General features: G+C 37.5%; 1 protein-coding gene across 1 annotated transcript in view; it reads right to left on the reverse strand.

The window, feature by feature from the left end:
- Window positions 1-17312, reverse strand: part of LOC100742801 (UPF0489 protein C5orf22 homolog) — a 432798-nt gene that overhangs the window by 309341 nt on the left and 106145 nt on the right. The window contains exon 2 of the mRNA XM_033323305.1: window positions 12860-13054. Within this exon, the coding sequence (XP_033179196.1) occupies window positions 12860-13054 (195 nt within the window). The remainder of the gene's footprint in view (window positions 1-12859; window positions 13055-17312) is intronic.

Consider the following 17312-nt stretch of genomic DNA (forward strand, 5'->3'; position numbering starts at 1 on the left):
AACGAACCCCGCGGACACCTCTCCCTCCGGATCTCCGATGCTCACTTCCGTTCCGATGCCACGAGGCCTGTGGAACGCGCATCAGCGTCGTTGCTTACATGATAATTCGACCGAGCAGCTCTCTGTCACCGACCGACTGTTGTTACCGAGAATTTCGAATGCGAACTTTTTCTCGTCATCGAAACATCGTTTTACACGTTGGGTGGTCGTTACCGAACAATCGTGTTTCCGGTCGTCGAACTTTCGACGACGATCGCGGCTACTCGGTCTCTTAATGTTAAGGCGAAACGATCGTTGGATGTCTTGTCGCGATATAACGCGAAGAGATTATTGCAATGCCATTTGTTGGCAACACTATTGCACCGAGAATAGTCAGAATTCTAAATGTTTCTCAGATTCACAAACCGTCCCTCGATTTTTGTTCCTAAACTTTGCTCGAAATTTTAGACAACGCTCGATCGATCCTCTGCGGTGCGCGGTATTTTCGAACTTTCGTTACAGTCGGATCTCTATCTGATGAGCGCTATTTTAATATATTTGCAGCAATTCAATATTACATTACCTGCATCGTATTGTAGTATTATATCCGAAATGCGATGTCGAGTAACGTTCGGGTTAAATGAACTCGTGCTCTAATGAACTATTATACGAACGATCGATAAATCACTCGTAGAGGATCACGTTTCGCAGAGAATCAGTGAACTTTTGTTATACTATACATATAACTTCAGTTACGTAAATTATTATACCCTAATGGATTCAAACAAAGTTCTACTATATTTTCTATGAATCTGTATAATACATATCGATTTTCAGACAAGAGCTTCGTAAGGTATAGCTGTTAATCTTAGAATAAACATCTTTCTAACAATTCTAAAATGTTGCATGTTCGATTCTATTGTACTAAGCAAAATCCAAGTTGAGTATAGTTAAACGAAGAATAATGTTGCTTTCACGAGAGTTGGCGAATGATACAACAGAAGATTGATATAGAAGAGAAGTGGTATGTGTGAAATTCCTTTGACCCTTTCGCTACGGTATTCTTGGAATTGGAAGCATTTTTGGCATAGCAACCGAAATTTTTGATAACGCCCCGTAAGTAAACTAGATCGATGGCGATTAAAATTACACTTCTCAATTTCTTCTTCCACATTTATTAATTGAATGTCTCGTTTAATCGAAGAAATGTCACGTCTCCTATTAATTAATGCATTTTCGTTTGGATTTATCAGTGCATGGAGAAAGAAGGAGAGTAATGGTAAATTAGTATACTTACGAACTCTGAAAGATTTAAGTACTTTGAAGAAAAGTTTTCTATTTCTTCGTAAAATCTTTAGAAACATCCTCAAGATATTCCGCAAGATATTCGACATTTCACACTTACAAAATAATGTTTTAACAGCGTATCCCGAGACAGGCTCGGGGAAATAATCAAATACCACGCTATAAATTTTGTTTCACATTTCAAATTCATTTTTATTTCTGATACAAAATTGAAATTACGCGTGCGTTTTGTGTTTGATACCAGAAACTCGAGAAGTCTTGTGAATAACTATTTTTTAAATTACTCATATTGAATTCTTTGCTATTTTATTACACAGTCATATAGAGTTTGTCATATATATATATACATATATATATATATCATATTTCACGATAATATTTCATCATTATTTTTTGAAAAATGATATAACGGGAAAAAGATTTCCAAGTTTCGGGATAAAACAATTTCACGTTCCGGTGTCGGATCGTTTACTTTAAAAGCCAGACCGTTTGTTCAAGGCTCGTTTTCAATGCACGAGGGACAATTCGATTTTTAGGTATTCGACAGGGACAATGAAAGCGAAGCTTCACCCTTTGGCTTTATGGATACGTATTATATTTCGACGATTAAACAATGTGTAAGCGCTGAGAGAGCTTGTTCGGCCGTCAATAAACGGTATATCCGCGATGTTTGCTAATAGGTATTTGCGCGTACGAGCCGATTAATATTCGTATCTATATACGTATTCTATTATCCTCGAAATGAAAGTTCTCCATTTGCCGGCTGCTCGCGTAATGAATTGCTGTCTGCCTCGAATCTCAGCGAACATTGAAAGAATGCAAAAAAATCAGCAACTCGTCTGGTAAACATGGTCGTGAAAGAGGTAAAAATTGATTGAGCTTATTCCTCAAACGGACGGGTTTATTAAAAATGTCTCTTCAGTTCTCTCTAGTTTCAGGTCTATTAAACGATGCACGTACTATACAATTACAATTAACGTATGCACGTACTAATGTACATACTGTGACTGTTTTAAGTTCAGTCATTTTTCAAATAAGCGACTTCTATCGTTTATTTCCTTAATTGTAAATTAAAGCGATCATGCAACAATCTTTACGTCAATTAACGAAGTCGATTATAACGTTAGTCAAGTGTTAAAGAAGCTACAAATGTTTAATCCAAGAGTTGTAATGCAATGATCATTTCATTATCTTTTTGCACCTTATTACTCAACACAATCGTTATTCTCTCTGTATCTTATTTTTAAGTACAATAATTTTCATATAGTAAGACAATACGATAATCGATGTTAATATTCATTTGAAAAAATTGAAATACCTCCAAAGATAGGAAATGAAAAAAGAAGAAACTTTCTTTACATAATTTCTTAGAAAGTTCTTAGAAAACTCTCATATTATCCTCTCAACAAATGTACATCAATGTACATCAGCCTCTTAGTTTTCTTTAACCCTTTTCTTAAAAATTATTCTACATGCAATATAAAATTATCCAATCCATCCAATAAAAGTCCAACATAAAAGCAACACAAAATTCTACAAAAAGAAGAAGACCGAGAAAAAGAAACAATCTTCGAAATGTCGATCCATACAAAATCAGATAACGCGCAATTTCAAGCCTCGCAAGTAGTATTCCTTGTATTCGCATGAATGGAAGCTTCGGTATACCAAAGCGAGAGACGTCAAAAGGGTTCTGAGTCATTTTCTCTGTACAATTACTGGTGGAAACGCATCCTGAAACGGTGTTTCACGCAACTGCGTGGATCTGACGGCGTAACTATTCTTCGATCCTATTAAGAAGCGAGGACACCCCTAAAACCAACCCCCTCTGTCCCACTACCCCTGGGGAGCTTGCGCGTGACCGTTTAACGATCCGCGGCCATTTTGGACACATGGCGTCGGCGTCGGCGTCGGCGTCGGCGTCGGCGTCGCTCGTCACGTCACCCCCGGTCTGTGCGGCTTATCCGGAAACTGCGAAGAAACCCCTCGTTCTTATCAGCCATAACAGATGGCGGTGTTGGTTCTTATCCGGTTTTTCCCAAATATTCCTGCTCCCTTATCAGTTTCGTTGTCCGGGTAAGAGTTAACAAACCTTGGCCCTCTTTGGTGATCTTTGATAACATGCCAGAGACTTTTTAGATTGTTTGTGCGTTTGACTTTTGATTAGGGGTTTGCATGAATTTGATTCTTTTTTAGGAAGTAGAGTATGGTTTAGAAAGTAGGTTTTTACATATTTTGATGATAGAACTAACGATAAGAGAACGGAAGTTAGGAATTTTATTTTTCGTAACGAAGAATATGCGGATTATTTTCGTACTAAATCTCTTAAAGCTACCCGACGAATCTGTGAAATTTTCTAAGCAATCGATTTTGAAATGTTCGATACGGCGAGAAAAAATATATTCAATCCCATGGCCAAATAAAGGGACAGTCCCGCGACGTGGCATTAATCGGTAAATTTCAAAACTGCTTGGTCTCCATTCGTATAGGAACTATTAAAAGGGATCATAGTGTATTAAAAGAGAAAGGAAAGCGAAAGGAAAACGGTATTTTGAAACGAAGGAAGTATTGTAATTATGAAATATTTTGTAATCTTTATGAGGAATATATTATACTAGGTGAGAAGCGAATAGTTTCTTAAATTACTTTTAAATGGTGTTTAACGACCAGCGGCTTTAATAACCAATTCTTGTGCAATAACTTTCTCTTGACTAATGGTCTTATTTATCAGTTGAATATTTGAATTTCATAAATAGAGATATTTTAATTTCTTTCTAATGATGAAACGTTATTTCCACCGATTAAAGTTACGACATTATAAGTTCCACAGAAAACTAGTCATAACATGGTTTATGACAGTTTTGCGTTTACGAGTTTTTCATCGACATCGTTTAATTCCACCAATGGAACGAAGTGTATTCCATTTGGTTACTCGTTGTTAACTTGGATTTCCTAACAATGAAATACAACATGTATTGTCAGCCTTTCTTCCATAAACAATATCTATTCAATTTCATTTCAAAGACAACTTCGCATTCACAATAAAATCGACATAACATTCTTACCAATGCAATACTAATCCTACCTTTTGCTTCCAACACTTCTTTACTCACGTTCTGTTATAAGAAATTAATTGCGTTTATCTATCTGTAGACCATGCAATGGCAAAAAAAAAAAAAAAAAATATTTGTAAGAGAATTAAATTTACATACCGTTACATACCTTTATTTTCCCACGAAGACTCTTCTTTATTAGATTTTTTACATTTCATTTTCATAGTATCATATTTCTATAATCACACGAAGATTCTACAAGACGATACGAAATTTAACGTAGCTAATTAATTGGAGCTAATTAATTGATATGTAAATCCTATAATAAATTCAATATTGTACTTATAATGGTAATTTTTTTCAAGCCGCTATAAATCCATCACAAAGTTCTAAAAATCGATCGTTAAATTTTTCAACGATCGAAACAAACCAATCGATTATTCAAACAACCCCACAGTTTTCCAAAATTATCTGTTGCGAATAATTTTTGCCTGAAGAAACGCATTGAAATCTTCCATTATTAACTTGCCATCTTACTTCGATTAGATTCTCAAAGATCGTGATATTCGATCGAAAATTACGCGCGGGGAGGCTGGCAAAGTGTTATTAAATAGGATTGACGGTTGATCTTAACGACGTGCTGCAATTTCGGCGGTTCGTCGTAAAAACAGAGAAGTGGAAGGGGAAAGGGTAAGGCTTGTTACGCATAAATGTCGCGGTAACAGCGGTATAAAGGGCGCCTTCGCGGCTTTATCGATTTAATTGTCGGAGGGCTTAATTGTAGGGGATGAAGGAACGACCTTGAGAAGGGTCACGCGGGCCACTTCCGTGAGAGAAGGTAATTACGAGAGTGACCTACCTCAACGAGATTCCCCTTGCCAATGAAGAAATCTTCCCTCCGCGTGATCCAGTTTTCGTCCGGCCGTTTTAAAGAGGCTCGTGTGTTCCGTGATTACGAAGGGTCATTGAAGGAAACGGCTATGGTATTTTCTTGCGATACGAAACATTCGTATTTTTATGTATAACGTCAGTGTATGGATATCTATGAAGTGAGTTTATCTTGTATTACGGACAGGAAATAGGAATTTTGACGAACAAGAGGAAGCTTTAAACCTTACATTGTACGATTCGTTTCAATTATTTTACGGGTAGTGATAGTTTTAAATGAAAAAGAAAATTCTAACTTTTATCACGTTAACTTCTTATTTGCGTTGTTGAACGGATTTCGGATTACCAATTTTATATTAATTTCAGCTTAATGTTCAACAAGTATAAGTTGCAAATCGAAAACTATCCCCAAGAATAACAGAAAGCAGCAACGTTGACATATTATCGTATGGTAAGCTCGCTTATGATTTTGAAGAAGCTGAACTTCCACTCGAATCTGCTGAATAATATACTTAGAAAAGATCAATTACTACAGTCAGATAATAATCATTCGCGCATTAACCATTTCAACGCAAAGATGAATTCCATACAAACGATTTAGACAAAACGTAGAGGCCATCAGCCACCGAATCAACGCGAACTACATCAAAAACCTCTCAGCCATTTGCAGACGCCTGGAAACTCATCGAGGAAGAGACGAGCACGAAACGAAGATAACCACGAGCAGAGAAAAACCTTCCTGAGTATTTTAAAGAACGAACGTCTAGGAGGACGAGAAAACGAATACTTTCCGCCGCGTAACTGGCGTGTTTCCTTCGATGGGAAATCCGTGAAAAGTCACGATTGAATTATCCTACTGTGCCGCTACGACAGAGCAGTCGATGTAGCGGTGTGCTGTGAAGGAGGACGAAGAAAAGGAGAGAGAGAGACTAAGAGGAGGGGATGGAGGAAACAGCCGGGTTGCTGGCTGGCTGGCTGACACGGGGTGGAAAGGAAAACGAGAGAAAATAAAATACATACCCGGCCATTGGCGCGACTTCGTTTCGTACATTTTATTCGAGCCAATTGGATTTATTTATGCGGGCGGTTGCCAGTCTATGGTGTGGGGGCGGGGGAGGTTGAAATGTCGCCGCTAGAACGTGCAGCCGGTAAAGCAGTTTCGCTTCTTTTCCACCCCCACCACGCCCTTTTGCTGTCCAGGATCGCACGCTTTATTGTATATTTAATTCCACGTTGTTTATCTCCGTCCTGTTTCGAGGCTTCGTATTGCCGCAGCCTCATGCAGATATTTCAACGGGGTGAACGTCGTTAAGTGGAACGAGCCGAAGGCTGGCCCCGAAGAGACGAAATCCTCTACGAGACTCGCCGTTATTGCTCCACGAATTCCGATAACGATTTACGCGTGAAAACGATTCCTATGTGTTTCGTTATTTTGGAACGAACGAATGTAGGTCGATGTACCTTAGCGTGGTTCCTTTTAGACAGCTTAGAGGTAGCGTTATCACTATGATCGAGTTAAAAAGTTCTCTTTTTTCGTTTTTTAACATGAGTTGTTGACGATAGTGAATTTAATACAGTTTTGTAAAAGCAGCTAGAAATTTCACGTTGGATTATGTAACTGTTGCGTAATATTACAAAGGGGATGACTGCCAAACACATATCTTTCCATGATATAATATCGATATTTTACAACAGAATATAACAGTTCATAGAACATTTTCAGAAGGTAAAGGGTTACCATCGCCATCCATATGATTTTACATCACGTAATTGAACATTAATCGCGTACCTGGATAATAAAATTCAGAACAGAACAATTTTATTTGTAAAAAACTCCAATCTTTTTGGAAAAAAGGAAGGGAGACGTCAATGACGTCTAGGCTGGAAAGACACAGTAGAAATAACCTATAGGTATACATGCGTATGTTCCATCTTACACAATAATAGCTTGATATTAATCACGAACTAAGCAAACAAGGCACACTTCTAACGGCACTCCGGTGCATCGAGTGGGAAAAAAGCTAGAACGGCTTTAATAAATCGCATTGCTACTCTCTGGAAGGTTCGTACCGGCAAGAAAAGTCAACGACTATAATTCGACCTCGTCGAAAGAAAGGGCATGCCACAAGAAGGGAGAAGGCGGGGTACTGGCTTACTTCCGGTTCGTCTATTCGCGTCACCATCCGGCACGAGCTGCATTCTCACGCTCATTTGCATAGCCGGCTACACATCAATATTCAGGGAGGCCGGAAAACGGGCCCGTTTTGCATACTGGACCCCCCGCTCGTGTCATTTCTTCTTTCGTTGGGATCCCGGTGGGGCATCGCGACTTCCATCCTGAGAAAAAGAATCGGTACCGAAAGGATTCGATCAACCTCGATAAGCCGATCAATTGATATTCAAACGCGTCTTCGATCAACCGTAGATCCTGAATGACCTGATATTTATAATTTAATCAAAACGATTTTTCACGAGGTCATGGAAAAATTTTATAAAAGATTCTTCCCGCTATTAAGCGTTGGAGCATACGAAATGATATGTCTTTAAAATTTGAATGTGATAGCAGGAAGCATGTAACATTATATAACATAACTTATTAAATTTTACGCTTCTTTTGTACCGAACCACATAAAGAAGAAATTTATTACAAACGAGGAATATTATATGTTAAGAAGATTTACAGTAAAAGTATGAAAACTTCATCGTTGGTCGTTATGAATAATTAGAACGTTCGTGCGATTTTCTTACGAGGTTAAATTTCTTCTTTACGAGATTAAATTTATAAAAAGTGATACGAAAATTGCTGAAAGTATGAATGGTACACTCGAGGAGGTGACCTGGTGGATTTCATCTCGTAGATCGAAGATGTTAATCGGAAAATGTCAATTAATTGCATGTATAGTAAAATGTTTAATTTTAACAAGAATCATACTTCAATAAATTGTATTAAATAGTAAATATGGCGGGGGTTCCTTTAGAAACTTGCGTAAATATTTTATACTTTTTATTCAATTACAGATTAAGCATAAAATTTTATCCTAACATTTTAGTATTATAATAAATTTGTTATAACTCATACAATCTTCGATTATTTGCCCATTATTCATTGCGAAATATTTATGTCGAAGAATTATGTCTAAGAATATGCACCGGATAAAAGTATTTTTTGCATTTCATATGTAAACTATATCAAATCCTGCAGCTATGTAACACGACGAACTTCATTTTTAGCAAACATACCTTTAATCCGTCCAACATCTTGACCCAAAAACTCGCTTCCGTCTCCCCATCCGCAACCTTGCTCACTAAATCCCCCTTTAACAACATTCCTATCCCGTCTCTCCTTTCCATCCCAAAAAAGAATTACCATAATCAAAGAATCCTACCATCTATACCCTACATCTTGAAAATTCTTTCTCACATAAACATCCTGCCCGAATCTCATCGACATTGATCATCAATCAACGAATAAGAATCATCAAACGTGGCACCTTCGAATCCCATCCATGGTTCCTTATCGTACTAAAGGTCTCCCCATGTTTCTTTCTTTAGACGTCTTTCTACCCCTCTTTCTGCACCTTTCTACTGCCCCTGTGTTCGTTTAGCTCGCGATGAATTACTGTACAACAATAGATAGAGCGGACGCTGTCGCGTTGCACACATATACAGGGTGTCCGAGAATCACAAGTGAGCAAAGGATAATTCTTCATGGAAAAAATAAGTGGAAAATGTAAAATAATGTTTTCGTTTGTTAGGCTTCGTCTTCGAGCAAAACAATTTTCAATTTCCGTCGAGTACACATGTATTAATTCTTTTCAACTTGACAAATTTTGTTTCTGCTCGTGTTTATATTATATTGCTATAATACTTTCAGTTGATCAGTGCTATAAGTCTCTTCTATCGTATTCGACTCGAACGATTTCGGAAATAAGGTAGGGCTATGTATTATGTTTAAAGATCAATTTTATCGACTTAGAAAGTGTCCTAAACACATCGATGATAATATTTATACATACAGTCCTTGTAAAGGTACAGGTAGTAACCTGTATCATTTAATTCTTTTACTCTCATAATTCATAATTCTTCTTAATACTCCCATTATTATCAGTAAATATACATATAATAATACATTACTGGTTTAATAAAACCAACGTAGACAGAATTGCGTAGAAACGTAGAACGTAAAAACGTAGAACGTAACAACGTAGAAAGTTAAAACTTAATGTCACAATCGACACACGTGTACCGAGCAGATTATCGAAATCGCTTTTCTCCAAAACGAAGCACCATACGTAAAAATTCTATCCAACATTTTCGACCTATTTTTTTTTTTCATCATAAATTACCTCTTGCTATACCTTCTTCGATTACTATACGCCCTGTACATATACGCGAGCATACACACGCGCTTGTAAACTTGTCTGCCGAGGAAGGAGGGCGGGTTGCGTAATTTAAATAATTCAGAAATGACCCTGACCCCAGTTAGGCCGCGGGCTGACCTGCAGAGCCGGCGATTACAATCACAATGCGGCGTCGAGTTCTCAGGGTAAGACAGGTAGCACGGCGTGCCCGCATACATTAGATCGAGCGAGGCATCTACCGTGCGTGCACACGCGGACAGACTCGCGTCCGTGTCTCTGCACGCGTGATTTTATGCACGAGAAGCGCTAACAGCATGAACGGGTGAGTCCGCGTTGTTGGCCCATAAAAGAGGGTCCAACTCTTTTTCCAAAGCCAGCTCCAGAAGCTGGCACACATTTAACCGGACCGGGCGAATTAGCATAACGACGTCGTACGATATTTCGTTGCGGGTTTGCCACTGAAAATCCCACGGTGAGGACGGATATCTTTTTCCTTGGCTACGATCGAGACGATCCGAACGAATGCTCGTTGGAGGAACGGTCGCATGGAAATTCGTGAGAAGTCGTGGATCGGACGGATCGACGTTTGCGGATCGGCGCACAAAGTGGGTCGCGGTACGCTCCAAGGGATCGCATGGAAATTCGTGAGAAGTACCCGGGTACAGAGGAGAGTTGAAGGATTGTCGGATGAATGGACGAGTCACGGTTTCGCTGATTTACTTCGTGAATTATTAATTGGAAGATCGTGCATTGTGACATGGATCCGTAACGATCGCTATGAACGTTCCGTGCTACGGTTTGGTATCGTTTGAAGATCTTGAAACGGTTTAACGGAAGAAAAATTCTATGCTTGATTGTCGAGATGTATCTTTTGTGCAGATGAAAAAGGTTCAACTGCGACTGCACCATATTTCCAGGAGATAATTATTCTAAGATATCAAGAGAAATTTGTCGAACAGGAAGTATCGATTTGATGATGTAAATGAAAGAAGTTTATAGAAGATGAATCAAGTTTTTCTGAAGCGATTTTCTTAAAATGTTAAGATATAGCGTCTTGCAAACAAAAAGCATCGATTTGATGAGGTTGACGAAGAAAACTCGTAAAAGATAGATGAAATTTTCTTAAGATGAGCGTGTTTCGTATAAAGAATGATTACTAATTCGTTAGAATCTTTGTGATCACTCTTTCACAAGTTTCCAAGTATTTTAAATGACCATCATCGATCAAACAATTTTAATAGAAACTCTTATTACCCGACATATCGAAACCATCTAAAATCATCTTCGATACAGATCCGTAGAAAATCACAAGAATTAATACCGTAAAGAACAACTTTAAACTCAGTGTAGACATACAACCAACGAATCATTTCCTCTTATCCAAGAACAAGAGCAGTTGAAAATAACACTTGTTGAAAATGAATCAACCCTAGATTACCTACAGTACATTATACATAAAAAGTTTAATTACTTTAATACATTTGAATATCATAATTATTAAATAAAAAAAAGAGAAGAATAATATCAATATATTCTTCTATGATATTTAGAAAGTTTTTTAACATGGGTAGCAACCAAAAGATCCTATCAAAACCTATCATCCGGCCGATACATATATCGAAACCATCAGAAATCCTCTCCGATACAGACCCCTAAATCGCAAGAACCAACAGCGCAGAGAGCGACTTTAAACCGATTTTAGACGTATAACCACGAAATCACCACCCACCCCATTTCCTTTTCTCTAAGAACAATGGCGATTTGGTACCTCCGGTACAGCGTAGCGTATACCGTTTCACGTGATCGATGGCAATCGAACATCGAGAGGATGGATCCGCGAGGATAGAAATTTGCATCCACGATGCTGGAAACCAAACACTCGAAGGGTTGAAGGCTGGCATGCAGATGAGCCGACGTAGCCGCCCTCGAAAGCGGATGTTGGCAGTCTGCAGCTAGGTAGACAATGGGCCAGTGCCATTATGTCCGTCGAATCCTAAAACCCCATAGAGTCGTTCTTCTCTGTCTATTATCCCGCTGGTGGCAGGCCACATTGTGTATCCGGTCTGCTACGGGACCCCGGCTATTGTCGGCCCACCTAATTATTCGCAAATCTTCCGCTCGTTGCCAGTACATATCCCGCCACCCTCTCTGTCTCTCTTTCTCTCTCTCCTTCTACTAGTTTAGTCTCTCTTCTATGAGCTGGCTCTCAGCATCGCGAAATTCCGTCTTTGGCCCAGGGGCTCGTTGTTCACCGTGTAATTCAGCTCTAGTTCGAACTGGCTTGGCTTACGAGCGATCATCTAGGAGAGTGGGAAAGAGAGAGAGAGAGGGAGAGAGAGAAAGAGAGAGGGATTTCGCGTCTTGCCTCTCGACGTAGCCGCAATTAAATCGTGGGACCCCCCATTCTTCGAATCCGGTTCCGACCGATCTGATACGAGATGGCAGCGTTTAACGCGCCGATCGCGTTTCAGACCCTGTTCCTTTATACTTTTTCGTCTTTTTTTGTTCAGTTTAGGTGAGTTGTGAAGTCAATTTGCTGTTGGACCAGTGTTACGGTTGCACGGTACAATTTATGCAAGTATGCGTGTAGACCTGTATCTTGTGTTTTGCAAGCTATTTGCGCGTTTATAAAATTAATTGATCCGAGGAAGTGATAAGAGAGGTATGTTAATCATTAGATCGAATGATGTAGGTCCGATATTTTAAGTGCACGGATTTTTTATGGAATCGTACGATACTTTTGTATGCGATCGTTTTGTGAAATTATCAAGACATACGTGTATGTAATATAAAGCTATAGACATGCAGCCGTGCTCGTAAGTATTAGGACTGGTTAATCTGATATTAAAAATAGCATAGCTAGTTAATCTCATACGGAACGTGATAATTCATCCAGATTATTAACTAAACGAAAAACAGTTTGAATTATGTATTCATTTATAAAATGTACGAGACCAAGGAATGAGAAACACAATGAGGCGTTTAATAATGAAAATATTAAAATTTATCAGCGACGGAATAAAAATTATATAAATATTTTTGTAATTATAGTGATTATAACGAGAAGAAATTTAATTCTAAAGTATATACCCGATAGGGTTGTTTTATATATTTTATGATTCCAAACGAAATAACGTTGAAGATTTTAATAAATCAATTTTTTCTAAGTCTTCTAATTACTTACGAACGATGGTACGTATGTAGATAAAAATATTGCACTTTTTTAACAAAGCAAGTGTAAGTAATATGATTTGCCATGCATCTCTGTGTACTCACCTCAGGATCTGTTGAGTTAGGCCGATTGAAAGCGTAGAGGGGTGCGAGTTTCTCGTAGAGATTTATACGATCATGTAGAGATTTGAAAGGATTTTTAGTGCTGAAGAAGTCCAGATCGATGTCTAAAATATATGGTGTATTCCGCTCGGGAAGATATTGACGCAAAGCAGAACTAATTGCGGTAAAATCATCTTTCTGAAACACAAAAGTTTCGATTTCGTTAAAATTATATTGACATTTCTACTATCCTGACTTTTATAGAATAGAAAAAATGTTAAAAAAGATTCTCGTCTTCAAAACGATATTTAAAACTACCTACAAGAGGATCAAAATATTTGCCGAGGAAAAGATCTCTATTATTTCTATTATGTCCAAGATTTTTATCCGTGCTCTTATATTTAAAATATTTCTTTAAAAATAAAATACATCTCATCGTTCCGTCTCCAACATTTTATAGCACTTAATGAAATCACTTTATATAATGAGATATGAAGCATTTTATAGAATCGTTTTATAAAAGCAACAACAAATTACACAAATATTTTGTTACATTCATTTTATTCATAAGAAATATTTTATTACACATAATAAAAATATTATATCATCACATTGTACCAAATATATTATACTTAATTTTTTCTATATTTTATAAAAACATTCAATTACAACCATTTAATTCATAAAAAATATTTGCACACAATCTAACAAATCCACCATTTCATTTTTTCTTATTCTCCAAAAAAAGAAAATACGAAAGAAAAAGTACTATAAATCGAGAAACATTCGAATCGATCACAAACGATCCTACCACTATCCATCACACGCTCAAGCCTTATTTTGCAACTCATTGATCGCAATTTCGAAAGCCGGCATTTCTTTCCCGCAGGGGAGGTAGAGACTCTAGGCCGGACCAGACGGGTTGGATATTGTTCGAAACGAGGCTAAACGCTGGCCATCGTTGCAAAAAGAGGGGTGGGCTTTTTGTGACGCGCAAAAAACAATGACTGCACTCGAATTAATCCTGTTAGAATTGATACTCGTCCCGGCACCGGGATCGCAATTTGCATGCGTTCACAACAATGAAACGCGAGCGGCGCTCGCTGCCATGCTCCGCGGAGGGGTTGCGAATGTCGATCGAGGGGGTGGAGGTTTCGAAAGCAAAGCCAACAGCGATCACTATGGTCAGCGGCTCTCAAACGTTTAATACGGGACCTTCGATAGGCCGGCTGTCGTGTTTTTCCTACTGCTGTCTCGAGTGATCGCGTAATGAAATTTAATTACCGTCCCCGTTTTTTTCTTTCCTTCTTTTTTTTCGTTTCGATCCTCGCGCCAAACCTGTGGATGAAACTGATCAGAACCGATGCAATGCAATTTTATCAAGCGTGACCGGGGCGACGCTATTTAAAAAGAATTTAGAGCATCGACTTGTTTTTTCTAATATTATTTTGATTAAACATCGAGTTGTTTTGAAGTATTCCTGACGATTTATCGAATATTTTATAAGCGTACAAATATGTGTACATACTTGGATGATATAAGTTGTTCTTAAAACTTGGTATAGTTTTTTGTTTTTATGAGAACTGCATGTTAATTGTATGTTTACAAATTTAATTTTTCTTTTAGCTGTTTTATTTATGTATTATAAGTTAATGTACGAACTGTTCGGAAGTCACATTGGCCAGCCGTATAAATTAAAAGTAGAGGATAGCGATGATGTTATGAAAATTATTTCATTAACTTTAAAATTTATTATTATTTATGCCACTTCCTTATGATGAATAAATTTATGGAAATAAGTCGTCTTTTTCTTGAAAACTGTACATTAATTATGTTCTTGTGCAACGAAATCTAGAAATATACAAAGAGTAGAGATTAATTTCGTTTCTCGCAAGTTCATATACATATAAACATATAAAAATCAAAGTGCCCTCCTACACCAATATTAATCGTTCGATCTTTGAAGGATTAAACGCTAATTATATACTGTGATACTAAAAATAAACACTTGTCAGAAAACGTAATTGATCAGTTTAATTTCCGAGTGGTTTACATATTAACCACTTCGATCAGTTGATCACGTCTCGCTTGAAATTTTACAACGTGAAATAATAAATATTTTAGCTACATGTTAAGTGAAATTAAAAATTTAATCCACTTTTACGAAACAGAATATACTACTTTCCGATTCAGGCAATATTTTACTTCTTCACATATTCATAGACATTTATATTCAAATTTATTATATATTCACTGTTTGTAATTTCAGATTGAAATAATAATTAACAATATGGAATATAAAACAATTTAACGTTAAGTTGCTACCACATATCAAAATATCAGATAATATTTTATTGCAATTGTACTTATTGATCTACGAATTTTATTATCTAATACAAACGCAGCATACCGTAATTAAGACCCTAAAGAGAAATTAATACCGAATACGTTCAAACGCAAGTTTACGCGATTACTATCGCCACTAATAAACAAATTAATATGTCGTTCCCAACAGTGTAAAACGCTCGAGTACACGAAAACTACCCGCTAATTTAACGAATTCCATTTATTCTTTCGAAAATATTCTACGACATACCGTTGACAAAAGATTGGAGAAAACAACCCTTACAAATCAAACCTTTCAAAAACCCACTCCAAACCAACAAAGAGTCACTCTATTCTCTGGCAAATTTTTTTCCAAAAGTTCCTGCTAAAAAAGAGCCAAGTGTTCCCTGCAAAAATCCGAAAAGCATGCACAGCGAAACCGCATTGGGCAAACATTAGAAGCACGCTGCAGAATGGTCGGTCCTCCGTATGCGCATTTATTTGCATTCGCCTAACATCAGCTTTTTGGTTGCCCTTCGCTCCTTCTCCTTGCAACAGAGAGCAAGTTGGAAAGAGAAAGGATAAGACGAAGAAGAAGAAAGAGGAACGTCCGAACTATTTTAGCAGAAGAGAGACCGATTGAAAAAAGGTGTGTTCGTTTCTTCTTTCTTTCTCTCTTCCTCTTCTATTTTTTCCTTTTTTTTTTGCTCTGCTTGTCCTCGTGACAAAGCACCGTTCTTTTACGCTGAACTACCAAAGCTCTTTCTGACTGAAACCCGTTTCCCGTTTATGCGAACCGAACCGGCCAGGGTGTTCCTGACTGGGATCGAGGAAGGACAAAGGACTCTTACGGAATCCCCGTTGCGCTTAAACCAACAGCTCTGGCACAACACGGGTAGACATTTCTGTGACGTTCGCACAGGAAAGAGAGAGACCAGTGCACGATGTTTAAATATTCTTGTTATATCGGTTTCCTTGCTTCCTCCGTTTTCGACATACGAGAAACCTGTTAAGTTTGATTTTTATTTTAGTTTGGTTTGGTCTTTGAATTTCAGTCGTTTTATATTCATGTTTGTTCTAGGTTTTACATTTGGTCGTTTATTGTAGATACAGTAAAATCTTGATTATTACGACGGTCTTGTAAATTCGAACTGATATTATTAATGAAATTTTATAAGTCATACGTAAGTTACAAGTCATAAGCATTGATAAATACACTTGAATGTTAACAAGTCTGGCAATAAAACAGATTAAATTTTACAAATTATAAATTTTCTGATTATACAATTTGATGAAAAATCATGCAATGATAAAGGTGATTTACCAATAGCATTAGCTGGTAAATTATTATGTGACAGGGAATAAAATATCGATTAACATAATCATTAACTGGTTGAAGGAAAACTTGGAAATGGTACATACATTATGAGAAACATTGGAAACAAGAGTAGAACCATAAAAAGATATATTTTGTTGCTATTTAATATTAATATTTATAATATGACTTTAAACAAATGATTTTCTCTTCTATGCAAGTAAACTTCTGTAGTTTACGAAATTCGAAATTGAAAGTTTTTACGTTTGGAAAAAAGAAAAAGAAATGGTCGATGTGTTTTGTATTTCAAGGCCCCGTATCGTGCACCTCATCTCAATATCTATCGCGTTGAATTTTGAGTAGCGAAGATGACACAGTGACATTTATATCGATTATTCTACGATGTCTCTACCATTCTACGATCTTATATTTTAAAAGTACAACCTACACAACCTAAACTAAAACGTACAGCACCTATTCTAAAAATACAACTTACAAATAAACATCAACCTAACTCACCAAAATTTAAGCCAAACCTAAAAATCGGATCCGCGGTCAAAAACAAAGATCCCTCGATCAACATCGTCAACCCGTGTCATAAAACACCCACGTAGCGTAAAAACCGCGTGAAATCATCTTCCACGAGAAGAGAAACGCAAAACACGGCAGGAAAAAAAAACGAAAGGAATAGAACGACAGGGAAAAAAGATCGGGCAAACAATCGTGGAACGCGAGCGTAACGCGAGCAGAGGCGTCGAGACGAGTCATTCGGGGAATTAGGCAAAAGAGCCGCGGCCTCGCGAGTGCTCGTGAAAG

This window comes from Bombus impatiens, unplaced genomic scaffold (genome assembly GCF_000188095.3).
Source record: "Bombus impatiens unplaced genomic scaffold, BIMP_2.2 scf_0899, whole genome shotgun sequence".
In the NCBI taxonomy this organism is placed as follows: Eukaryota; Metazoa; Arthropoda; class Insecta; order Hymenoptera; family Apidae; genus Bombus; species Bombus impatiens.